Source organism: Typopeltis vanoorti, chromosome 1, assembly GCF_054136105.1.
Source record: "Typopeltis vanoorti isolate ZY-2024b chromosome 1, IOZ_Tvanoo_1.0, whole genome shotgun sequence".
Taxonomy (NCBI): Eukaryota; Metazoa; Arthropoda; class Arachnida; order Uropygi; family Thelyphonidae; genus Typopeltis; species Typopeltis vanoorti.
This window is the reverse complement of record NC_143549.1, coordinates 135,208,627-135,235,046: the sequence shown is the minus strand read 5'-3', so window position 1 is coordinate 135,235,046 and position 26,420 is coordinate 135,208,627. Positions and strand designations below refer to the sequence as shown.

At 36.8% G+C, this 26,420-nt stretch overlaps 1 protein-coding gene and 1 long non-coding RNA gene across 3 annotated transcripts in view; both read left to right on the top strand.

Moving 5' to 3' along the window:
• Dpit47 (DNA polymerase interacting tpr containing protein of 47kD) overlaps positions 1-11,127 on the top strand; it is a 214,895-nt gene extending 203,768 nt beyond the window's left edge. For both annotated transcript variants that reach the window (XM_090393941.1, XM_090393935.1), the window contains exons 11-12: positions 4,363-4,442; positions 10,909-11,127. In XM_090393941.1, the coding sequence (XP_090250067.1) occupies positions 4,363-4,442; positions 10,909-11,002 (174 nt within the window). In that variant the 3' untranslated portion in view covers positions 11,003-11,127. The remainder of the gene's footprint in view (positions 1-4,362; positions 4,443-10,908) is intronic.
• A 249-nt stretch (positions 11,128-11,376) lies between these two features.
• LOC150110454 (uncharacterized) lies at positions 11,377-25,626 on the top strand. The gene is made up of 2 exons (XR_016548427.1): positions 11,377-11,444; positions 25,108-25,626. It is a non-coding gene; the product is annotated as an uncharacterized LOC150110454 (long non-coding RNA).
• Positions 25,627-26,420: the final 794 nt, after the last annotated feature.

The window sequence follows — 26,420 nt, the reverse complement described above, 5'->3', positions numbered from 1 at the left end:
TTCAAAATAAACTAACTACATTACAAGAAGAATCACAGACAGTTGGCTTAAAAATAAATGCAAAAAATACAAAAGAAATGAGAATTAATGTGAATAACAAGGCACCAAGTCCAATTGAAACTGTTTCACATTTGACATATCTCGGCAGTGATTTATCTGCAGATGGAAGATTTATTAAAACACTTAAGGAATTGAACAACGTAGTCAAGGATATAAATTAAATTAAACTTTAATAAATATTTTCCGATATTTCGGCAACATCACATTGCCATCTTCTAAAGGAACTTACAAAAAAAGTTACGTGCACGTAGGCACTACAACACAGAAACTGGGAATGAAGAGATGAAGCTATTGTTCTCCTAACAGTCCTGATGGTGCCTCGAGTGGGCTAAGTAGGTGTTCTTGGCCGTTGGGCTGAAGGTCTGCTGATGTAGGCCTCCCAGATTTGGGGCAGTCGCATACAACCAAATTTGTTGAGGTTTGGAGAATTTCTTAGGGCTGAGGCTGATTCCATAAAAAGTCTTTCAAATTTGTATTTGCTACGGTGTATCACTGTAGCTTTCTTCCACCGTATTCTGTGGCATGTATCCAGAGCATGGTCCGCAAGCCCAGAATGACTGTATTTGTGAAAACGGATGTAGTCCTTGTGTTCCAAAATTCTGATATTCTCTGTCCTGCCTGTTTAGCCAAAGTAAGACAGTTTACAACTGCAAGGGACTTGGTAAACACCAGGTAGGTCTAGGGGAAGTGGTTGGTCTTTAGTGGAGCGGATAAGGGATGCCAATTTTCTGTAAGGTTTGTAACAGGAGGTCAGGTCATGTTTTTTTAAGATTTTGGTAATCTTTTCCGAGGTGCCTCGGATGTAGGGAATGGTGATGGATTTAGAGTAATCCTTGTTGTGGGGGGGAGGGGATCTGTGGTTTGTAGGTTCTAATATTTTTTGGATTTTTTGGGGGGGGTAGCCATTGGCTGAGAAAGTGTTGAGGATGTGATTTAGTTCAGTGTTTAGGGCCAAGTCGTTTGAACAGATTAGTTTAGCCCTGTTGTATAGTGTTTTCACTACTCCATATTGTTGTGAGGGGGGGGGGGGGGATTGTTGGTGAATGTATCTGCCTGTATGGGTGGGTTTTCTGTAAACTGAGAAAACCAAGGTTCCATTAGGCTGGCGGGTGACTAGTGTGTCAAAGAAAGGGAGGTTGTTGTTTTCCTCTTTTTCCAGAGTGAATTTGATTCTGGGGTGTTGGTTGTTTAAGTGTGTTAAGAAGGTGAAAAGTGTTTCAGAGCCATGTGGCCAAATAGCGAACACATCATCAACGTAGCGAAGCCATATGGTTGGTTTTTGTGGGGCAGAGGCTAAGGCTTTTTCTTCAAAAGTCTCCATAAAGAAATTGGCCAAGGGTGTTTACCAGGTCCCTTGCAGTTGTAAACTGTCTTACTTTGGCCAAACAGGCAGGACAGCGAATATCAGAATTTCGGAACACAAGGACTACATCCATTTTCACAAATACAGTCATTCTGGGCTTGCGGACCATGCTCTGGATACACGCCACAGAATACGGTGGAAGAAAGCTACAGTGATACACTGTAGCAAATACAAATTTGAAAGACTTTTTATGGAATCAGCCTCAGCCCTAAGAAATTCTCCAAACCTCAACAAATTTGGTTGTATGCGACTGCCCCAAATCTGGGAGGCCTACATCAGCAGACCTTCAGCCCAACGGCCAAGAACACCTACTTAGCCCACTCGAGGGCACCATCAGGACTGTTAGGAGAACAATAGTTTCATCTCTTCATTCCCAGTTTCTGTGTTGTAGTGCCTACGTGCATGCAACTTTTTTTGTAAGTTCCTTTAGAAGATGGCAATGTGACGTTGCCGAAATATCGGAAAATATTTATTAAAGTTTAATTTAATTTATATCCTTGACTACGTTGTTCAATTCCTTAAGTGTTTTAATAATGCATAACCAACGTATAAGCCTGTCTACGAGAATGCAGATGGAAGAATAACTAGCAATGATGATATAAGGATTCTAAAAGCAAGAAGTGCATATGCTAAACTTAGCAGAGTATGGAAAATGAAAAATATTCACACAGAGACAAAAATAAAAATATTTAATGCATGTATTAAATCTTTCTTTTATATGGATGCAAAACGTGGTTTCAAAGGAAATGGCAATGACAAAGTTTATTATTCTCATCACATATACATAATATTTATAAATATACAATTCAAATATGCTATCAACATTTTCTGTTGGTTTTTATATTTATTTTGGCTGATTATTTGTTATAAACAGTTACAAATATTTTCCTTATATACATAAATAGGGTAAATTACATTATCAGATAGTTTTTATAGTCTATACAAATGTTTACAGTAAGTTAGTGAGTTATTTATTTATTTATTTATGCATAACCAAGGGCCATAGCCACACTGGTTACTAGAAAATTAAATTTGCATGATACAGTCACTGCAAAATCTAGTGACTATCAATGAGGGCTCATTGATATGGTATATAATTGTTGTGATATATTAAAATCATAATTGGACATGATATGTAAGTTATAGTGATCTCTTATAATATTTGTTTAAAATAATGGTCAACATTATTTAGTCTCATGAGGTAGTCTCTCAATCTTTTTCTGAAATCATATTCTGAAGTTATTGATTTTATTCATTTGGGAGTTTATGGTAACTGCTTGTTGCTAGGTATTCAAAGGATTTATGAAAAATTTCTTTGTTTGCTTTGAGTACTACCAGCAAGTTCCTGTCATAGCGTAAACCATAGTCTACATCAGTGTTTTCCAAGATTTTTCCTACAGAGGAACACTTCACAAATCCTGAAATTTTCACGGAACACCTTGGTTATTTTATAATGTATTAATAATTAATTATGGTATAATCATAAAGAGTATTAGTACACTTATGTATATGGTGTGACATGTTGACAAATATAAAATTACATTTAAATCAGTTATCAATCACTGGACTAATGAAATCTTGTAGCATATTGTAGTTTCCTCAGGCGAACATCATTAAATTCATTTCTGCTGATTTTCATTGACATATCCCATTGTGATCACCAAAAAGTTATAATATTATTATAAGTACATGTACTTATAATAATATAAATTCAGACTTTTTCTCCTGTGTGCTGGTAGATTTCCTCTCCTTTTGTACATCCTGAAGATCGCTTTGTAAGCTGGAGGTGGATGAATCACTATCTGTTGCATCACAAACATCTTCAATAAGAGATTTGTTAACACCAAGTTTAAACAAAGTCCCTTGTCTCTTATTCATATTAAAATTTAAATCTATAGACCTATTACTTTTAAAAAATCATTGCACTACGGTTTCGAAACAAGCACTTTCACCCTACAATATGAACTTGTGAAGAAAGTATTCAGTATTACTAGATTTGGGAACCAAATACAGACTACCTTGATCTTCAATTTCAGTGGAAAAATTTTCTTTATACTTCCTTGCTGATTGGTCATTAGCATTTGCAACACAGATGTTATTTCATTCAATTTTGAGAACAGAGGATATGCCACCCATTGTTGTAATCAGCTTGCAGGCAATTTTTATGATCGGTCATAAACAGCGGTATTCCCTTTCCCGAATTACTTCCATCTTTAAAAATACACGGCTTGGTTGCTGACATCACAGAACACTTATTCACTTTCCGCAGTATATCACAGAACACTTATTCACTTAACACAATTTAGGAAATCCTGGTCTACATTATGGGTGAAATACAAAGAAAGCTACAAACATTCATAAACCAATGTGTGTGGAGTATACTTTAAATTTGGTGCTACAAATTATTACTAATAAAGACCTCTGGGAAAGAACAAATCAGCAAAAAGTCAATCTGGAAATCAGAAAACAAAAATTTAGATGGATTGGACATATACTTATATATATATAGATGGAAAAGATTATCAAGAAATCTGGAATGGAATCCACAAGGAAAGCCTGACCGACCTAAAAATACATGAAAGAGATTGACTTTAATGGAATGTGAGAAGAAGAGTTTTGCTGAACTAAGACCAATAGCAAGGATAAGTAACTGATGGAAAGCATTTACAGACTCCTGATGTTCCTGATGGAATCTAGGAAAGAAGAAGAAGAATTGCATGTAAACTGTAGCATGCTGTTTTGCTCTGAAGATACTGGCTTGAAATCCAGTGAAATACAAGCTAGTTAATAAACATCATACTTTAATTTAGTTCTGTTTGGGGTTATAATACTTTAATGTAAAGTTTTGAATTATGTTCAGTACATCAGACTGTCAACTAGTCTGTTCTATACCACAAATGAAGGTCAAGTAATAATAATAATAATAAATTAATTTTCAGATTTACTTTGAGAATTGTAATGGAAGTCTGGTTGCAGTAAATAAAACAGATTCTCTTGGAAGTGCACTACAGAACAAGAGGTAATGTGTATAGATTTAAAAAATATATATTTTTTTAAGTAGATAGATGCAATGCACCATTTAAAATTAAATGCTTTGTTCATAAAAATTCACATATTACATCTTTTCATCTTATTTTAAAATTTATCTCCACCATTGCTATTTGAACCTTGATGTGATGGTAGGACTAGGACTTTTGTGCTTCCTAGAGAGCACTATTTCAGGTAGTATCACCACCAGTAGGGATGTCTCTTGCAGCCATATTATTTGTGAGGAGATAAATGAAGTAGAGAGAAATTCCCTGTCATCCTCCTGAATTATGGGAAGGAAGACTTGCTAAAGTAGTCATCTAAGTCCTTACACATTAGAGAACTTAGTGGCTTCTGAAAATATCTGAAAATGAACAGGATCTACAGAAACATCAGCTACATGGAAAATGGAAACTGACTTTGAATTTTGGATGTTTTTTGTTTGTTTTTTTGCCAAGAATATTCAAGGAATATCTTATAAGTGAATAGTATTCTTTAGTCAGTTTTGCTATGTATCGGCTGAAACTAAAACACAGCAAAATCAGGGTTTGGACAAAGAATGCTTAGACATGCTATTTTTGTCAGGGAACTTGGGCAGACAGTAGAAAGTCAGTTACTGGAACAATATTGACCTCAACAAAAAAAAAAAAAAAAAAAAAAAAAAAAAAAAAATGAAATGAACATAACAGAAGAATTAAAATTAATGACAATTGAAATTGCTAAATTTAAGATCAAAACTGCCCAAAGTGAGATCATGTTAATTAATAGTGATTTATTTTGTCAGTTTTGATCAAAGTATGAAAAGAGTATTTATAGGATATAGTACCTAACATGAAGATTTGGAATTCAAGGCAGTCTCAACCAGAGTCATCTAGGCAGATTGGGAAATTAAAATGTGACTTATTTGTGTTTATACTCTGCCGAAGATTCAAGTGATGAAAAAGGACAAAAAAATGGAGTTATTAGATAGGGCATCTGACAAAAAAAAGAAAAGAAAAAGTAGTTATTGTTGCAGACCTAAACAACTGAGTAGGAAATGAATCCCAGAAACACACTTGGATAATTTGGATAAAATAGCAGAACTGACAACAGCGGCAACTATCTGTAACATTTTTACTCTAAACTTGAACCATTAATATCATCACCAATTCCAGCTCCAAGATGTGCATAGGTTTGTTCACAAAACAGTTAGTATATTATTAGATTCTAGTTAATAGTGATAATGGTGTCGAGGCTATCAGACGAAAAAATGTGCTGTTAGAGAACTCCTGAAAGATTTATGATTTTTGTTGATTTATTTTTTTTGGTTTTTTGATTTTTGGCATTAGTCAGTGAAATTTCACCAAAAGTTGTAGGCATTAGTGAAACTTGGCTGTCAGCAGAAGATGTGGTCACTGGAATTGAATGTGATGGGTACAGTATTTTCAGGGAGGATAGAGAAGATAGAACAGGAGGAGGAGTACTGTTGATGATAGCTGATGTGTTGCAGCCAAAGAAAGTAGTATATCATGATGATAGACATGTAAATGAGAGTTCATTTGAGGCAGTCTGGTGCGAAATAGGGATCAACGCAACCAAATATACAGTTGGATGCTGCTATAGGCCAGGGAGTACGGGGGGAGATATTGAATTCATGCATCAGCAACTTAGTGCAATGAGTGAAGGCTTAGTGATTATTATGGGGGATTTTAATTATGGTGATATCAATTGGAAGGAGGAAATATCACGTAGCAAAAAGGAAATGGAGTTCATACATCTTCTACGAGATAATTACTTGAAACAGCACGTAACTGAAGGGACACGTGGTGTGAGAGTGTTGGACCTGGTTATTGGTTCAGAGGTTATATGCATAAGTAAGGTGTCCTCGTTACCTCCAGTTGGTGAAAGCGATCATGTGGTATTGACTTGGGAGGTTGCAAAATCTGTGGATTTTTCTATTAAGAAGGGGTATGTACGGAACTACAGGTTAGGCAATTATAACAAGCTTCGGAGTGAGCTTGCAGCCATCCCATGGCAGAACATATTGCAAGGGAAAGATGTTAGCAGTGCTTGGGATAAAATCAGCGGGTATCTGAGGAAAGCAATATCAGATTGTGTCCCCATGGTCAGGAGGTCAAACAAGGCAGGCATTAGATGGATGAGCAGTAGTATCAAGCTTGAACTGCAAAAAAAGAAAATGTTATGGAGAATTTACAAGGAGAAGGGCGATCAGAACACCCATGAGCAGTACAAGGCTCAAGCTAGGAAGGTTACCAGCATAGTAAGAAAAGCTAAATCAGATTATGAGAAGACCTTAGCCAAAGAGATCAAGGGTAATCCCAAAGAGTTCTTCCGCTATGTGGCAAGTAAGAGGAAGAATGACTTCGGAAGGATAACCTTAGTGGGTGCTGATGGTATTGAGGTGACAAAATCAGATGTAATAGTCGAGTTACTGAGTGATCACTTCTCAAAAGTCTATCACCCAAGTGAGGATATCTCTATACCTATAGCAATACCTAATGTGAGAATTGAAGCTAAAGAATCAGAAGTATTAAATATATTGCAAAACTTAAATGCAAACACTGCGGTAGGCTTAGATGGAATATCAGCTCGGGTGTTGCGTGAATATGCAAATGAATTGTCAACCCCTCTTACCTGGATATTTAATTTAAGTTTGAACTCTGGTATGGTCCCTAGGGAGTGGAAGTTAGGCAAAGTGGTTCCTTTGCATAAGGGTAGCTCTAAAACTGCGGTATTGAATTACAGACCAATCACCATCTCAGGAGTAGTGGTAAAAGTATTGGAAAAGTTGGTTAAAGACAAAATTCAAGAATGGGTGGATCAGGATATGATACTCTATAGAGGCCAACATGGTTTTGTTAAAGGTAGATCCTGCCTTAGCAATCTATTAACTATTCATAATAGAATAACATCAGAGTTGGACAAAGGAACTGGCTACACAGTGGTACTTCTGGATTTTGCTAAGGCTTTTGACAGGATACCCCATAGAACACTGTTACGCAAATTGGAGCAGATGGGAATGGATATTAAATTGGTGATATGGATAGGAGAATGGCTCAGGGAGAGATACCATAAGGTGGTGTATGGAGGAGCCGAGTCCAGAATGAGGCAGGTGACCAGTGGTGTGCCTCAGGGCTCTGTGCTTGGGCCAATGTTGTTTAATTTGTATATAAATGATATAGGAAACGGCTTAAAGGGAGATATTCAGTTGTTTGCTGATGATGCAAAGTTGTGTAGTGCAATAAAAAATCAAGCTGATGTTGAAAGTTTGCAGGAGGATTTAAATAAGCTGGTAAAATGGGCAAAAGAAAATGGATGTCAGTTCAATGTGGAAAAGTGTAAAGTCATGCATTTTGGGATTAAAAGATTACCAGCTGTGTACTACATCGATGGAAAGGTACTCCAAGAGATTGATGAGGCTAGGGACTTAGGGGTATTGGTAGATAGGGAGATGAAGTTCAGAGGACACATTGCTAAGGTGTCCAAGATTGCACATAGGATTACTTGGTTGTTGAGGAACACACTGACATCCAGAGATAAGGAGGTTATTATTCCCCTTTATAAAGCATTGATACTTCCACATTTGGATTACTGTGCTCAGGTCTGGTCACCTGGATTCCTTGGAGATGAGGAGGCTGTGGAGAGGGTTCAGAGAAGAGTGACCAAGTTGGTGAGTGATATAAAAAATGCTCCCTACATTGATAGATTGAGAGCTTGTGGATTGCAGAGGTTGGTTGATAGGCGAAGAAGAGGGGATATGATAGAAACATTCAAATTACTAAAAGGTTTTTATAGGATTGATGCAGGGGAAATGTTTCAGCTGTGTGATAGTGATGGAAGAACAAGAGGTCATCTCTGGAAATTAAAGAAGAGTGTGGTTAACAAAGGTGTCAGAACAAGGTTTTTTGCCTGGAGGGTGGTGAATGAGTGGAATTCATTGCCTGACTTTGTTGTGAGCTCTTCATCTGTAAATGAATTCAAGAAGAGATATGACAGATATTGTTTTGCTACTTTGGGTCTCCCGCGATGAGTCTACTGACTCCATGGAGATACCCGTAATAATAATAATAATAATAATAATAATTAAGTGTTTTCTTAGATTTAATTGTGTATTTTTAGTATATTATTGTAGTTTTTTAGTGTATTTATTGTACTATAGCATTTTATAACATAATTGAAGAAATATTATTAGATTTTACTCTTAAAATGGTGCTGAAAACTTGTCGTAGCAAGATAGTGTCTAAAGCTCAAGTTGCTACTGAGGAAAGCATTTGTCCTGATGAACGAAAGTACTCCTGCAGTGATAATGATAATTTATCTGAGGACAAGATGATATTAGAAATATCTCGATAAAGAAATTATTAGAAAATCTACCAGGGAATTGGAAAAGGTGGAAAAACATTCGACTAAACTTAGACAGGATAAGAAAAAGGATCAGAACAAGAATAGGCAGGAAAGTACTGAACTTGGTAGTCAAAATATTAATAACAACAAGGTAAGTCAGTTAAAATCTAAGAAAAAAGAGGTGATATGGTATGGTGACTCCATTTTAAAATTTGCGCTTGCCAAGGGAATCACCTCGGCAAGTGCAAATGTAGTTTTCCAGGAGTGAAAATTAAAACGTAATTGAAAACCAAAAAATAAAAGTAAAAGAGATGGTAGTTTTGATAGGTACAAATAATTTAAGTAGTGACAAATATAGTATGAGAAAAGATATGAAAGGCCTGTTGGAAGAAGTGAGAAAGAAATGCGAGAGTAAAAATTGTTGGATTACTACCCAGATATGACAGTACTGAGTTAAGAAGGGAGGCGATGATAGCAAATGATTTCATGTGCAGGCTGTGTAGAAGATATGGATGCAAGTTTTTAGATGTGTGGGATGTGTTTGATGGCAGAAAAGACTTGTATAAGAAGGATGGCCTGCACTTGAATTCATTTGGCATCAGAAGCCTGGAGAAATTACTTCTTGGTACGAGATGTAATGCATAGAGTCAGGGAAACTAGATCATCAAGGGAGGAATGGGAAAAATCTGTGAAAGTTCAGCTATGGTATTCAAGTATGATAAATATATGAATGTCTTCGAACAAGGTTATGTATGTGGTGAAGAGGTGGAAAAATATGCTTTAGGTTCGGACCTTTTAAGTATGTCTGTGGAGGAAAAAAAGAAAATTATAGAACAAGACCAAATAGATTGTATATCTACTTATACAAATAGGCTAGGTGGTGATTTATTATGTCTATACACAAATGCCAGGAGCATTAGAAACAAAGGGGTTGAGCTTGTTGCTTTATTGACTATGATGTAGCTTAAGATTGTTGGCATTAGTGAAACCTGGCTCTCAGAATCAGATATGGTACGTGGGATCGAGTGTTGAAAAGATATTTCAATGCAGTGTTTGGCAATGTTTAATTGCAATTCGTAGGATTTTTTGTGTTGATTCGTGACTGTAGATGAAACTTGGATCCACCACTACTCAGATGAGTCCAAGCAGCAGTCAAAACAGCGGACAATGCCCAGTGAAAGAGCACCGAAATATCATGATAGACTATTTGGAAACGGGCAAGACAATAACAGGATCTGTTATGTGTCATTTGGGCCGTTTAAAAGAAGAACTGAAGAAAAAATGGCCAAGATTGGCTCACAAAAAAGTGCTCTTTCATCAAGACAATACGCAATCCCACACATCGGCCATCGCAATGGAAAAATTGCACAAATTGAGTTTTGAATTGGTTCCACATCCACCATATTCACTGGACTTGGCCCTGTGTGACTTCTTGTTCCCAAACTTAAAAATTTGGCTCGATGGGAAAGCATTTTCTTAGAACGAAGATGTCATCAAGGCTGTCAATGACTATTTTGCACAATTTGACAAATCCTATCTTTTAGATGGGATGAAAAAATTAGAAACTCGCTGGACCAAATGTGTAGACCTCGATGGAGAATATGTTGAGAAATAAAAGTGAGTTTTTCCAAAAAGAATGTGTTTAACTTATTTTTTTTACCAAACTTTTCAAACAACCTTCATACTAATGCAGACGTTATAGGCATTAGTGAGAGTTGGTTAACAACAGTTGTAGTTACTGGGATAGAATGTGAAGGTATAGTATTTTCAGGGAGGACAGAGAGAATGGAATGGGTGGGGGAGTGGTAATCCTGATGACAGCAGATGATCTGAGTTAACTCTCACCATTGACATAGCTAACTGAGTTAGTCAACATGAGATTGACTAACTCAGCTAATTTAAATCAAAACTAACTTAAGACAAAAGTAAATAATCTATAATCCACACACTTCATAAACATGCTTACAGATTACTTAATCTTAGTTGCCTCTGCAGGAGTAATGCTACCAAACCATCAAATATTGCTTCGTATACTAATTCATATATTTCATAAAGTAATTGAAGCTTATCACTTGTGAAATCTAATATAACTCATTGTATTATTCATTATTCAGGTATAACTTGCTGAATGGGACTCCTGCATTTTTTTTGACAGTAAAAAATTCTGAGTTTGATCGTGTGTTCCGAGAGAAACATGGAGTTCTGTAATATCCAGTTTGTAAACCCGCATGATGTGCAAACTTTTATAAAATGTTTTTGTGTACATTAAAATATGTTAATGTGTAGAATAAAAAGAAGGAAAAAAAAATAGTTTTGAAAATGCAGAATACCAATTCTTTGTTTAATAATTACAATATATTTAAAGCACACTTTTTTTAGACACAAATAGAATTGCTCCCTCCTCCTTCCCCCCCCCCCAAAAAAAAAAAAAGTACACTAACACAGTTACTCTCATTTAGGTAAACTTTTACAGGAATAGTTTTCTGTAGTGAATTAGAACAGTTGTACCTTTAAGATTTGGTGTCAACATTTTGATAGTTTCTTATAGTAAGTTTGTTATAATTGTGTTTACTATAGTGAAGGCCAATTGTAACTTGGAAGATGAGATCACAGAAGAAAGTTATTAAGATTACAGTGGAAAGTGCATGTAGTAAGTAATCTACCATACATTAATAACATGGAAAGTGAGATAACAGAAGATAATTAGGAATACATGCTGTTTTCACTCATAGCTGAAATGAAATGTGTGTGTGTGTGGATGATAGTTATTGTATGTTAAAAATTTTAAAAGAGAGTTAATTTTTTCCATCATGTTGTACCATTATTTTATATTTTGTAAATCAGCAGTTAGAATTGAAGGAAGTACAGGAAGATGGTTTAATGTTAAATCTGGTGTCAGACAAGCGTGTACATTATTCCCTCCGTTATTCATAATCTATATGGATCACATTATGAAGGAAAGTGGTATTAAACCTGATATCTAAATTGGGGATGTTAATCTCAGCTTTGCTTTATGCAGACGATGTTATACTTCTAAATAAATCCACTACAAGTTTGCAAGATTCCCTGACTAAATTGAATAACTGTTGTAATAGATATGGTATGAAGGTCAACAATAAAAAGACAAAGACAATGAAAATAGGTTGAATCGTTGAAAATATCAACTGCATTGTGAATGGAGAACCTATAGAAAAAATAAAACATTTCAGCTACTTAGGCATGATTTTTAGTGAAGATGGTAAATTAAATATGAAAATAGACAAAGCTGGTATGGTAGGAATCAACCAAATAAATTTATATGGAATAAGAGAGAAAATAGTCAGAACACTCAATTAGCTGTATACAAGACAGTGTCCAAACCAATTTTAACTTATAGATCTGAGAGTTGGGTAAGAAGGGAAATTGGATATTGGGAAAGAACTTGACATTGTCAGCATCCAGGAATGCGTTAGCAGAGCTAATCTCAGGTGATATGGTCACTTAAACAGAATGGATGAGGAAAGATTAGCAAAACAAGTGTTCTCTGCCAGGTTGGCAGGAAAAAGACCCAGAGGAAAACCAAGATATAGGTGGATTGATATGGTAAAAAGTGCCTTAGAAGATAGAAATATGATCTGATAATGTTGGAGCCTTGACAGGTAACAGACTGATTTGGAGGAAAATTGTAGATAGGAAGTTAGCAATGATATAAATTTTTCATGTAGTACAGGGTGATTCAAAAAGATAGACTCAATATCGTATGACTTTATTTCCTGAAGTATACATCATATGTGAATGATCTACATAATATTTGAAAGAGGAGGTCCTAAAGTTTGAAATACTACCGCTAGGGTGCTTGCCTAGCACACAGCGTCAGTTGTGAGCAAAATGGCTACTATGCAGCACAAAATTTTTTTGTGTTCGTGAGCTCATTAAAACCCAGTTGGCGACTGCAGTGCAGCGTGCGTTTCATCGTGCGTTTCAACATTAAACCTCCAACGAGGAAAAGTATTTATCATTGGAATTATCAGTTTGAGCAAACGTCTGTATAAGGGAAAAAGCTCATGCAGACCGCATGTATCAGAGAAGAACATGAGACAAATTCAACAGATTTTTGAGCATAGCCCAAGCAAGTGAACTCATAGAGTGAGCAGGGAACTTGCAATATCGCAACCAACTGTCTGGTGTATTGAAGCACCGTTTACTGTTCAAACCATACTGCCTACAGCTGGTTCACACTCTTTGCGCAAATGACAAGGTAAAGCATGTCGAATTTTGTGATTGTATGCTCCAAAACATGGAAAATGATACTTTTCTGCCGTGTTTAATTTTCAGTGACGATGCAAAGTTCCACCTAAGCGGGAAAGTAAACCAACACAATGTTCCCATGTGGGGACTACAAAATCCCCGTGAAACATTCCAACATGAGAGGAACTACCTGAAAATTAATATGTTTTGCACCTTATCGAGAACAAAAGTTTATGGACCTTTCTTTTTTTTTTTTTGCCTAAGAGACTGTTACTAGGGTAACGTATCTGGACATGCTTGAAAACTGGCTTCTTCCTCAAATGAATGAAGATTCAGAAGACTTCATTTTTCAACAAGACGGAGAACTTGATGTTTTGTTCTCCTAGGGACCTTGAGACTGAGGTCCACTTCTCTTTATCTCGGAGGATAACTGGAGGGACCTTTTCATTTCTATCTTGGGTATCATGTGTTGCTACATCCTCTTCCATATCATCTTCAGGTGTTCTTTGTCTTTTGTTTGATTGTTCACCCTGTTGCTTTTTGGTGTGGATGGCTCTTAAGAATTTCCAGACAGAGTGATCTTCAGCATTGATGTTAGCCAATTTGACTTCCCATTGATGTTTTTTTTTTTTTTTGTAGATCTTCACGAACTTGCCTGTTTAGTTGTTGTTCAGTACTGTTTTGTCTTGTGGAGGCTCTTGTATTATGGAATCTCTTTCTGGCTCTGTTTTTTGCTCTAATTAGTTCCATGATTTCCTCTGGGATATGGTTGGCTGGATGGAAGACAGTGGTTTGCCTGACTGATTCTATTGATTTCTGAATTTGGATGTTAAGTTATTTACTGCTGAGTCTATCCACGTCGCCATCAATATGGATAAAATACACCACTCCTCTACACTTCGTATCCATCATATATTTCAATGTAATATCAATGGTATTACAATTTTAATATGCACTTCGCATCCATGGTAACTTGGACATATATATACGTCTTGGACTGTTGGGTGGCTATCTCTTCCTTTTTATGGATGTTAGGCACCAGACCAATATAATCTGGAAGAACATTGGCTAACTTGTCCCATGGAATGAATGTGTGCAGGGGTGAGAACTGATCTGATGAACCTAGATTAAGCACTATGAAACTGTGGTCAGAAGATAATTCATTAACTGTTTCCAATTTATATTGGTATCTTATATTTTTAAAAATAACGATGTCTAATACATCCGAGCTGCTAATGGGCTGTAGCGGGTGGGCTCGGTAGGTCCGGCCACAATAGCAGAGTTGAACATTGCATAGTTGAGTAGCGTGTAGCCTTTGGTGTTAATTGAAGAGCTGTACCAAGCTGTGTGTTTTGAATTGAGGTCTCCTGCTATTATTATGGAGTCATTTGATCCACGTATGGAGTCCAGATCTGTTGTCAGTAGAGGAATGCTCGAAGGAAGCAGCTTAGATCTTGAGACTGCCAGCATTGCTGGTATGCACCTCCACACTGGTCACCTCCAGGTTCACGGTGTGGGGGTTGGGTATTGTATTATGATACATATGGCTGTGCCTCCACCTCTTCCGCCAATCAACATGATATCAGCACTTAGACGATTCGCAAATTCTTGGAATTCCAGGACCTTGTTTATCAATCCATTTGCATTCCATGCTACTATCTTGAGTGACTTTGGTTTGAATTTTTTACTCATGACAGATGGCTGTTATAATGGTTTGAGTGCCTTGCAGGAATCTCTTTCTGGAAGATGGTGAAGGGCTTGATTTGCTGAATTTCTGCAGCATGGTGGCCAGCGAAGCAGTTAAAATTGATGCTGAGTTGGGGCTTTCTTGCTCAAGAGATGTAGGAATCTGAGTTTGTGCAGCCTCAGCTTATGTTTGGTCATGGTTGTGGATCGTGTTCCTTCCTGTGTGGTTGAAGGTGAGGTGTTTCGGACTGGGGGGGGGGTTGCTTATGGTGTTATTGCAAGGAGGAGCAAGATTGACTCTTGCTGACTGTCGATTTATTTATTTATTTTTTTTTTTGGATTGAAAAGGCACCCCTTGTAATTGGCGGGGTGAGATCCTCTGCAGTTAACACAGCAGGCAGGAGTAGTTCATGGCTTGGTGCAGGTGCTGGTCTGATGTCCCTCGCCGCACTTCAAGCACCTGTAGGCTGCCTTACATAATTTTTGGGTGTGCCCGAACCTTTGGCACCTATGACACTGTCCTGCTGATGCTTCCTTTCTGAGCAGCTCAGTTGATATTTTAAGTCTGCATATAACTATCCGTTCATAGATTTGCTTTTGTGTATTGCTGATTTCGACCAGCACCAAAGGTATTGGTCTTTTATCTGACCTGAGCATCCTGCTCACTTTAACTGGGGACAGGCCCTGTCTGGAGAGATCAGTGATCACATCTTCAGGGGTGAAACTTTTGGCAACCCACGAAGAACTACCTTCAGGTTCTTTACGCTGGTTAAAGTGAAGGTGTGGTATGGGAGATTTGCATTGTCCATAAATCTCTATAGTCCATGACTGTGGCAGGTTGAATTTTAACTCCTTCATCTGAGTTTTTGGCCCATGAGAATGTGATGTTATGTTCCTTGATGGCTGATGAGACAGGAATCCATTTTTCTTTATCTCTTAAGATGATTGGTGGTACTTTTTCTTTATTGATGGATTCCATCTCTGTTGATTTGGGTTCTTCTGTGGTGGTAGAAATTTTTCTCTTCTTTTTAACCGTTTGGAATTCTGTATGTGTTTCCAAGGTCTGACGGATGCTGTCTTGTGATGTAGCATCTTCTAGATTTGGGGAATGTACAAAGTCTGATTGCATCTGTGTAATGAATTCGTCACTTATATATCATCCATTTAGTCTTCTATGACTGCTGGGGGGGGGGTGATGTATCAAAAAAAAGATTAACTTTTCCTGGCCAGTTGGCACTCAGTAGCTTTCCTAGTCTGAGTAATCCTCCTCAAATATGGCCTCATTTAGATTTGCCATGATTAGTCATAAGGGCCACCGCAGTTGGCACATTTAGTCTATGTGGTTTTTGGTTTTGTACAGATATTGGTTGGGTGGCTGTCCCCACATTTTAGACATTTAAACTCAGCCTTACACATTTTCTGGGTGTTGCCAAACGTTTTTGACATCTGTGGCACTGACCTGTTGAAGCCCTTTTCGTTAAGGGTTCTGGGTTGATTTTAAGTCCACAGATTGACGTCAGGTCATAATTGTTTGTAAGCTTGATGAATCTCAACTAATACTAATGGCATCGGAGTCTTGTCTTTTTTGGTCATTCTGCTGACCTTGATGGAGTATCAGCAGCCACTTCTTCTGTGGATATGTCTTCATATACTCCTCGGAGCACCACCTTCCGATTTTTCTCTAAGCCGAGTGAGAAGGTGTGATACTGAATGCCTTTGGCATTAAGTTTTTGGTAGTCCATCACTGTGGTGGGCTGTATCTTGATGCCATCAGTGACATTTTTGGCGGTGATATAAGAGATCTTTAGATTGGACATGGTGGCCCTAAGAGACATCCATCTTTGTTTTTTGCAGAGTATGATCAGAGGTACCTTCTCTCTAGTGGAGGTAGAGGGATCTAAAACTGGGCCATCTTCCATTCCATCCTCTTTTGGTGGTTCAGAGGCTGTGGTTTTTCACTTCTTATGCGCTTGGACCTCTGCAAAGTCTGAGGTGACAGAGATCACTAAGTCCTCTTTGTCATAGAGTTAAAATTGATTTCAAATTTTTTTAGAATCTTTTCAAGTATGTTTATGGCTAGCCCTCTGTATAGTGACTCTACCAGGGCGTCAGTGTCAACTTCGCACATTTTGAGAAAATGAGGTGTAAAAGCACTGTTTAAGCTTAAGTCTGTGTAAAAGTCCCGTAGTCCTAATCAATGGTCTACTCGCAGAGAGAATCCCGCAGCTGTAAAGGACTGCCAGCAAAACCGAGCGTTGGCAAAATGCTTGAAGTAGCAGCAATGATTTAAATTAAATCAACCCATGATTTGATGGGGGATGTGTGATTCAGGAGCCGCTTTGTCCCTTATTTCCACCAAGTGTAGACCGGCAGTCGAAATCTCCTACTAGAGGCAGAAGACTACTGACAGGTACAGGGCAGGGAACAAGAATGGGCCTGGAAAATTTACATTAAAGCCAGAGCCTTACCGTGTGCTGAACGAATTCAATTGGCAAAATCCTTCCATTGAAATCCATCGCATAACCCTCGTGAAAATTAAGTCTCGAAAAATCACAATTCAATTCTCACAATTCACAATCATTCTCAGGCATTTATTCTGTATCCTGTGCAGTTTTTGAATGTTTGTATCCAAGGTATGGCTCCATACAGGTGATGACTGGGCATATTTCCATCCTGTATATGAGTAGTATGTTCCGAGTATCCAGTTTGCTTCTTCTGTTGATCATGGGGTAGAGAGTTACGCGATTATTTTGGAAGTCTTCCAGGTTATGTGTTTTATATGACTGGTGAATTGGAGTTTTTTGTCCAGCATCACGCCAAGATATTTGACTTCATTCTGCCATGGAATCTTGACTCCTTGCAGGTGTATGTCCTCCTTGGTCTGGACTTTCTTTTTGGAGAACAGTATGGCTGAACTCTTTTGGCGGTTTGCTTGGATTCTCCAGTGTATGAATACTGCTTTGATGACATTAATGGTTAATGACATGACAATTGCATCATGTTTATATAAAAAATAAAATGGTGTTTTTATTTCCTAATAAAACTTTGGAATTTTGAAACTTTTCAAAAGATTTTGAAAAATTTAAGCTGTCTTGTTTATAGTTAAACATTTTTATATTTAAAAATTATATTAAAATATAAGTATTACAAATGGAATTTCAGTAATGTAAGCTTCTTCATTCCTATTACTCATTTTATTCAAACATGAAATAAATTTACATAATATGACTGTAATTTGCTATGTGCTTTTTTATTTCTTACAATGAGAGAAATTCGAAATTAATTTACTTGGTTTGCAATCCCGTGTTTCTTTTTTTTTTTTTTTGTCCTAAATATTTATATTTAATGCTACACAGAAAGAAAAAAAAAATAAGACAACGAATAAATGCTTAAATAGAACAAATGAAATAATTTCAATTCATATTGAATCCTGACTTTTACATATGACCCACAACAAAAAGTCACTAGACCAACAGTTACATATCAGTGCCTGTGTGGGTAAAACGGTAAGAGGAAAGAAAAAATTTCTTGACATGTTTTTTGAGCATACAAATTTCTGAAGGTTACTCTTTGGAGAGTACATTGATTGTGGGAGGCTGTACACACAATGTTGTTTTTATTTATTTTATTTGGAAGGGGTGGGGGCAGTACCAAGTTGTACTCAGGGTCATACTTATGTATAGGTGCACGAGGCTCTAGCTGGGGATCCTGAAAAATTAGGGTCAATTTAAAAGCTCCAAACAATGAGATGGGCCCCAGAGCACTCTAGCACCTCAGGCCCTGCCTGCCTTGGGAAAAGTGTGAGTACAGCCCTGACTGTACTGTGTACCAGCATCTTTTGTTAACAGTCCGTGTGACATACAGATGTAACACATTTGGAAATGTGTAGTATTGAGTAATTTTTTACTTGTTTACCTAATATACAAAATAGGTTAGTTATTTTACATTTTTTCACTATGTCTAATGGTAAGATATTTGCTATACATAAAAGTTCTTTATGTGGGGGTGAGTCAAGTCCATGCCCTTGCTGTATCCCCCAGGACCTCCCCACCTTGGAAACAGCCTTCTAGGAGGATGCCAACAGACCTCTGTGAATACTGGTGGACTCATTAGCAGAAGAAGAAGATTTCATATCTGAACAATGATAGCTGTGGAAGTGCCTTCGGAGGAATATACCTCTATAAATAACCTGGATTCAGCTGGCTCTGGCTGTCAGTACCGAGAAAGATCCCCTACCAAGGGTTACTGGTAAATGCAGTGTCTGTCCCCATGTTAGGAGTGACTGCAAAAGGCCTCTGTACCTCAGGTTAGGGATGATCTACCTAAAAACAGTGGAAGACTACTTCTCTCAGGATCTATGCTCCATTCAAAGTAGCATATGCAGCAGGGTAGTGGCAAACTGGCTGCATTAATTGCCTAAAATCTTCAGAGATGGATCAGCTAGCAAATAGAAAATGTAGAAAGAAACATGCCTAACTCAAGCCCATATAGAGTAGGTGTGAAGACAGCTATGTGAAGTGCAAACTGTACATGTAATCTTTCATCCTTCAATATCAGAACACCATATGAACCTGGCAAAGTAAAACTTATAGAGTGAGAGAGCTTGAACTGTTTAAATGGGGAAGAGTAGGAGTTGCCGACACTGGATAGGCGAAGGGAAAATTGACATAAAAAATGCAAGCATGTTCTATTCAGGAAGGAATGATAACCATCATAGAGAAATTGTAGTGCTAATCATCAAAAAATGGCTCATAAACTCAATAGTTGATGTAAGACCAGTTTTCACTAGAATTATCTCAGTAAGATTAAATCAAAAGAAAAATGAATATATATATATATATAAATAATAGAAGTTTAGGTCCTAGACAAATAACATGAAGAAAAGGAATATAGTCAATTTCTTGAACAATTGCAAGAAATCAAATCAAACAAGCAAAAGGAATATTATGATTATTATGAAAAATTTTAATGCAAAATCTGGTAGGTACTCTGAGAATAGAACAGAAGTAATGAGAAAATTTGGACATGGAGATATGAATGAGAGATAGTAGGACTTGATTAATTTTTACAAAAAATCAACTGTTTATCACAAATACCTTATTCTACCACAGGCTACAACATAAATATACCTAAACATCACCACTTTGTAGACTATATATAATTCTCAATAAAAAATGGAAAGATTCATTCCAAAATATGAAAAGATTATAAAAAGATTGACATTGCCACAGACCATGAATCTACTATCAGTCAAACTAAAAATAAGTCTTAAAAGGAATAGAAAACAAACGAAAATAGACATATCGAAGCTCAAAGATAACCTAACCAAATCTAATTACCAGAGAGCATTGGAAGAAAACTTAAATAATCTTGTGCTAGATAAAACTTCAGAATCTTGGGAAAAGGATCAAGTATTATTAAAGAAACAGAAAAAGCACTTAGGCTAGCAGACAACAAAGAATTGGATTACACCAGAGATTATAGATTTATGGAAAAGCAAACGAACATCAAAAATTAACCTCTCAAAAAAAGATAGCAAAGAAAACAGAATACTATACAAAAATCTGAAAAAAGAAATAGACAAAAAAATGCAGATTTGCAAAAACCTCATATTTAAAAGAAAAGGCAGGAATGTAGGAAGAAGCATACAAAAAACATGACTCTAAGAACATTTATGAAATAGTTAAAGAAATAATTAGATCATACTCACCTAACCCAGTTTCAATATTGTAAAAAGATGGAACTATAACAAGCAGCAGTGAAACAATAAAAGATATATGGACAGAACTACACAAAAAGACAGCAAGTAGAAAGAAATGGAAAAAATTTGTCTTTGAGGAACTCAACCTGCCATGAGCAAAAGAGGAAGAACAAGAAACTTTTTTTATATTGCTATATAAAATTTGTATTCAAATTATTATATGCATTTTGCTTCTATTTTATGTACTTGTACATCTCCTCTCTCTCTCTCTATATATATATAGAGAGAGAGAGAGAGAATCTATCTATCTATCTATCTATCTATATATATATATAAAAAGATAAGTCTAAATTTGAAACGTTTTTATGTCACGTTTTTTGTTTCTTCATTGTTTTGAGCCAGATTAAGCTGAAATTTGAAACGTTTTTATGTCATGTTTTTTGTCTCTTCATTGTTTTGAGCCGGGTTAAGCTGATAAACCGAAATTTGAAACATTTCACGTACAACAATGTGTTTGCCTTCATGAGACAACAATTTGTTGGACATTTCAAAACAATGGAGAACCGACTTACCAGCCCGGAACTTGGCACCTACGGAGCCCGGGGGTTGGACTCTGTAGGCGCCAGGGGGGTATGGCAAAGCCCCCCCCAGTATATATATATATATATATCATCATCAGCCATTGTCGATCCACTGATGGATGAAGGCCTTTCCAAGATTACTCCAAAACTTTCTGTCCATCTCTCCTTTTCCATGTCACTCCTGCAAATCTGATGATTTCATCAATCCACCGTGATTTAGGTTAGCGTCGTGGTCGTTTTTCCTCTCGTGGAATCCAGTCCAGTACTTCTTTTGTCCGTCACTGATTTTGTCTTCGAGCAATGTGCCCAGCCCATTGTCACTTCAGATGTTTCACTCTTCCTATGATGTCAGAGACTTTGGTTTGACTTCTTATCCATGTATTCCTTTTGTGATCCAATCTTGTGATACCAAGCATACTTCTTTCCATACTAAATTGTGTTGTTCTTAATTTTTGAATTTCCTTTACATTCAGTGTCAATGTTTCACAGCCATATGTCAGTATAGGAAGAATATATAGGTTAAAAACTACTTAAATATAAAGAAGCCAATAGGCTTCATTTCGGCGATATGAAACGATATCGCCGAAATGAAGCCTATTGGCTGTCCATCTTTATATTTATATTTAAGTAACTTAAATGGTTGCACCTTTTTGACAACTCGTATAGCAGAGTATATAAGTTCTTTTCCCTATACCCTTTGGTATCTATTTGGTCTAGCTACTCACTGATGAAGCCTCAAAAAAGGCTGAAACCGGTCTGGGTAGTGACCTCCCACCATAATGTAATAACAGCATACATTTCCTAGGAAGTGTGTTTTTACATTATTGAAAATACCAAGGAATAGCGATCAGAACTTTACTCAACTTTGCAACAAGTTGCCCGGAATTGTACTACATACTAGGACTACTTGCATTAGCTCACGCTAGTAATCGGCAATTACTAGCGTGAGCTAATCTGATTCTTTTATAGTTTGCTATATTCGGCATGAAACTCTCTGATTCCAACATTTGAGTTTCTTATTCGGTTTTAAAACAATGTGGGATTTAATATCCCCTTAATTTAAATAATATAGATTAAAAACTTTTCTCTTCAGGCATAATGGTAGTTGGCTTTTGAATATTGAATGTAATTTTCCAAATGCTTTCCACCCAAGCATCGTTCACCTTATATATATATATATATATATATATATATATATATATTTATATATATATATATATATATATATATATATATATATATCGTAAGGCTGCAAACTAATCAATTCACAACAAGTGAATGAACTACTACTGCTGTGTAGCATGCCATGAATAACAGCATTTTTTTTCTGCAGTGCATGTGCTGTATCAAGGCACAAGAATGTGCCTTACACAACTGCCTGGAAAATTCTAATGAAGGTTCTGCATTTCTTCTGATTCAAGCCCTAACACAGGTAGTTTTGCCAGCAGGACTTTGAAAATCAACTGACATTTGCTTTAACATTCCTTGCACAAATGAAGTTGGATGCTGCATGGCCATGAATGATTTTGTAGGGAGATAAGGTTCGCTTCGCTTTGCTTTCACCTGAACGGAGCTGTAAATATTCACAATTGTCAGGTATGGGCTACACAAGAATCCGCATGCAATACAACAAATTCCTTTGAATTCATCCAAAGTTACTGTTTTGTGTGGATTTACAGCTTCATTTATCTTTGGATCATTCTTTTTTGCAGTGGCGGCTCGTACATAAGCACTGCGACACTGCAGCATCCCCAAGGAAAAAATGAAAAAAATAAATTTTATTTGCGTTTATAAATAATAACAATGCTTACAACATTATATAAATGCAGTACAACATGTTAAAGGTTGCAGTTTATGTTTTAACATTTATTGAATAGTTAATAATTGGAATTCTTCGATTAACGCTTTAGATTACGAAACAAATGCACACCGATCTAACGCCGATATTCGTTTGTTCTTGTCATCGCTCGTTACGTCATTCCCAACTGTAACTGCTCAAATGGCAGTGTATTTTTAGTATGCGTACGCACCTTATTTCTGTGAGATGTGAAACGTTTATTATTGGTGTGTGTGTGCTTGGTGAACTATTTTTTGTAAATCTTATTTTATTTTGTTAAAATAACATATTTATTTATTTATTATAGATACAAGGCTGAATTATGACGAGTGTCACTGTTGAAAATATGAAAAGAATATTTTTCAATTATCGTTACACGAAACAAATGCACTGCAATCTAACGCCGATATTCGTTGGCGCTTGTCGGTGCACGTTACGTCATTAGATGCACTGCCACTTGGGCTGTGTATCTAATGACGTAATGCCTGCGCTCGTTATTTCCGTGAGATATATTATTATTATTATTATTACCCAAGACCTCATGGAGTCAAAGACTCATCTCAAAGGTCCTTTTATCACACACAGCTCATCATACTGTGCTTTGAACAGATTCAAACTCCCAGCAGACACCACACTCTCAGGCAAGGCATTCCAATCATTTACAACTCTGCACGAAAAAAATTTGCCTCTCATTCCCCTACTCACCTTTATACAGTTTCCAGGGATGACCTCTGGTTCTCCCACTATTTTTTCTGTAGAACTTCTCCAGCATTGATCCTATAACAACCCCTTACCAACTTATATGTCTCTATCATATCTCCCCTCTTCCTCCTGTCCACCAGACTCTGCAAATTGCATCTCCTCAATCTTTTCTCATACTCGACATTCCAGAGGTCAGAAACTACCTTAGTTAGTCGCCTTTGGACCCTTTCCAACATCTCTTCATCATTCTGAAAACCAGGTGACCAAATCTGGGCACAATAGTTCATGTGTGGCCTAATCAAAGCCTTATACAGCAGAACATGAATCTCCCTACTTTTACACGTCAGTGTCCTCTGCATCATTCCAAGAAGCCTTTGTGTTGTCTTCAGAATTTTGGCTGTGTCCCCTAAATTTCTGATCCTTATCCACTATCACCCCCAGATCTCTTATTTTTTACTCCTCCAACAATGTATCCTCACCAAGCATAAATTCTGCAACCCATCTTTGTTTTCCAAATTTTAAAACCTTACATTTTGCAACATTGAACTCACATCCCCATTCCTGTGCCCAATCACTCAATTTATTCAGGTCTTCCTGCAAGGTCACAATATTCTCACTACTCTTCATGGTTCATCCCAACTTTGCATCATCTGCAAACAACTGAATATCTCCATCCAAATCTTCACCTATATCATTAACATACAAGTTAAACAGTAATGGCCTAAAACAGATCCCTGAGGCACTCCACTAGTGACTTTCCTTTTCCTTGACATCGCTCCCCCCATACACAACTTGTTGATACCTATCAGACAGCCAATCTCCAATCCAATGCACCAATCTAATATCCAACCCCATCCGCTCCAGTTTGACTATCAATTTATCATGATGTACTTTATCAAAAGCCTTTGCGAAATCCAAGTATATCACTGTGTATCCTTCTCCTCTGTCCAAGGAAGCAGTAACTTTATTGTAATAAATAAGTAGATTACTAAAACATGACTTCCCTTTAGCAAATCCATGCTGTCCATCAAAGATGATACCATCGTTGTCAACCCAACTCTGGATCCTAGTTCTCACAAGCTTCTCCAACAACTTAACCACAACACCTGACACAAAGATATGCCTATAGTTTAATGCTCGAGTTCTATCACCTCTTTTATGAAGTCGCACAATCTTGCCCTCCTTCCACTTCCATATGAAACGTTTATTATTGGTGTGTGTTTGTGGAGAACTATTTTTTTGTAAATCGTATTTTATTTTGTTAAAATAACATATAATTATTTATTTATAATAGAAACAAGGCTGAATTGTGACGAGTGTCACTGTTGAAAATATAAAAAGAATAAATTTTTTCAATTATCGTTACACGAAACACATGCACTGTGATATAACGCCGATGTTCGTTTGCACTTTTCATTGCTACTGATACGAAACTTTTATTATTGGTGTTTGTTCCTAGTGAGGATGAAATGTTTTTAATAAAGCAATTTTTAATATGTATATTTATTACTGATTAATGAAAAAAAGTTTTTTTTTTTTTTTTTTTTTTTTTTTTTTTTTTTTTTTTTTGTATATGCAGCACCCCCACTTAAAATTTTCACCGGCCGCCACTGCTCTTTTGAGACATTCACCAGTAGGTTCTGTGACTCACTCTGTTATTGCCAAGAGATATCGCGATATGATAAACAGTTTTGTTGTGACATTGCTATAGCAGCACCTGTGCATGGATTTAGTCATATTCATGCAGGATGGTGCCTTTCCATACATCGATCAATTCGTACAGGAGGTATTTCGAAAACATCTCATGAATGCCAGAGTGATGACCAGCAATGCATTTCCCACTGCATGGTCCCCTCATTCACCTGATCTGATCCCGTGTGACTTCTGGCTCTGTGGATTTCTCAAAGATAGGGTTTATAGCGATTATCCTGATAACTTGCCAGCACTGACGTGCAGCATATATGCAATGTCGGTCCCTCGTTCTGCCACTGAAGAACACTGTGCAAAGGATGGAGTTTGTGGCATACCGGTAAGGGTAGCACATTGAACAGTATAGTCGATGAATGCATAATAGAAGTGAATAAAAATATTACTTATGCTTGTGTCACATTTCTCCTTACATACACAGCAAAATACTACATCTGCATTCGGTTCATCGTGCAGTTCCCCTAGTGGTGATTTTGGAACTGATTTTTTTTTTTTATCAGATATCGATTCCGCATGACGCATAATGTATTTCTGCAAAGTTTCGCAGCATTTGAATCACTGAATGTCTCTCCATCAGGCCTTAAACAGGGGGTTACTTTAATTTTGATCACCCTGTATATGTACATATATTATTAGAGCTAGCTCATCAGAACACTATCCAATCATAGCTATAAAAAAAAAGAATAGGTAAAACAAGAGACAAGTCTTTTATAAAATAACTGGATAAAGTTTATGACATACGGTGGCTTGATAAATTATACAAATTCCAACTCGCCATGAAAAAAAATGTACTCGCTCCGTACCCGTCATTTTATTTTAATACTGTATATCCCAATATGTCAATCCATAGAAGTTCCAAGTGATAAGTGGTACTCTATCATCGTTTGGAGAATATTTCCATTGCATGAGAACAATTTCAAGAAGTCAGTACATAAGAATGGGAAGAACACAATAGTAAATGAAGCAGCGATTTTTTTTTTTTTTTTGATGAACTAATTTGTTATGTTAATTTTTATGAAGTGACGCTTGCATCTACTGCGCTAGTTCGCACGAAGATGGACTTATTGTTTGACCTAGTCGCTGAATGGAGGAACTTTTTCAAAGCCTTTCTTCGAGCGGTTCCCGAGTTCGTCGAACTCTGGCATGTGCAAGTGGGTTTTTCATTCCGTAAACTCAAGAAAATCG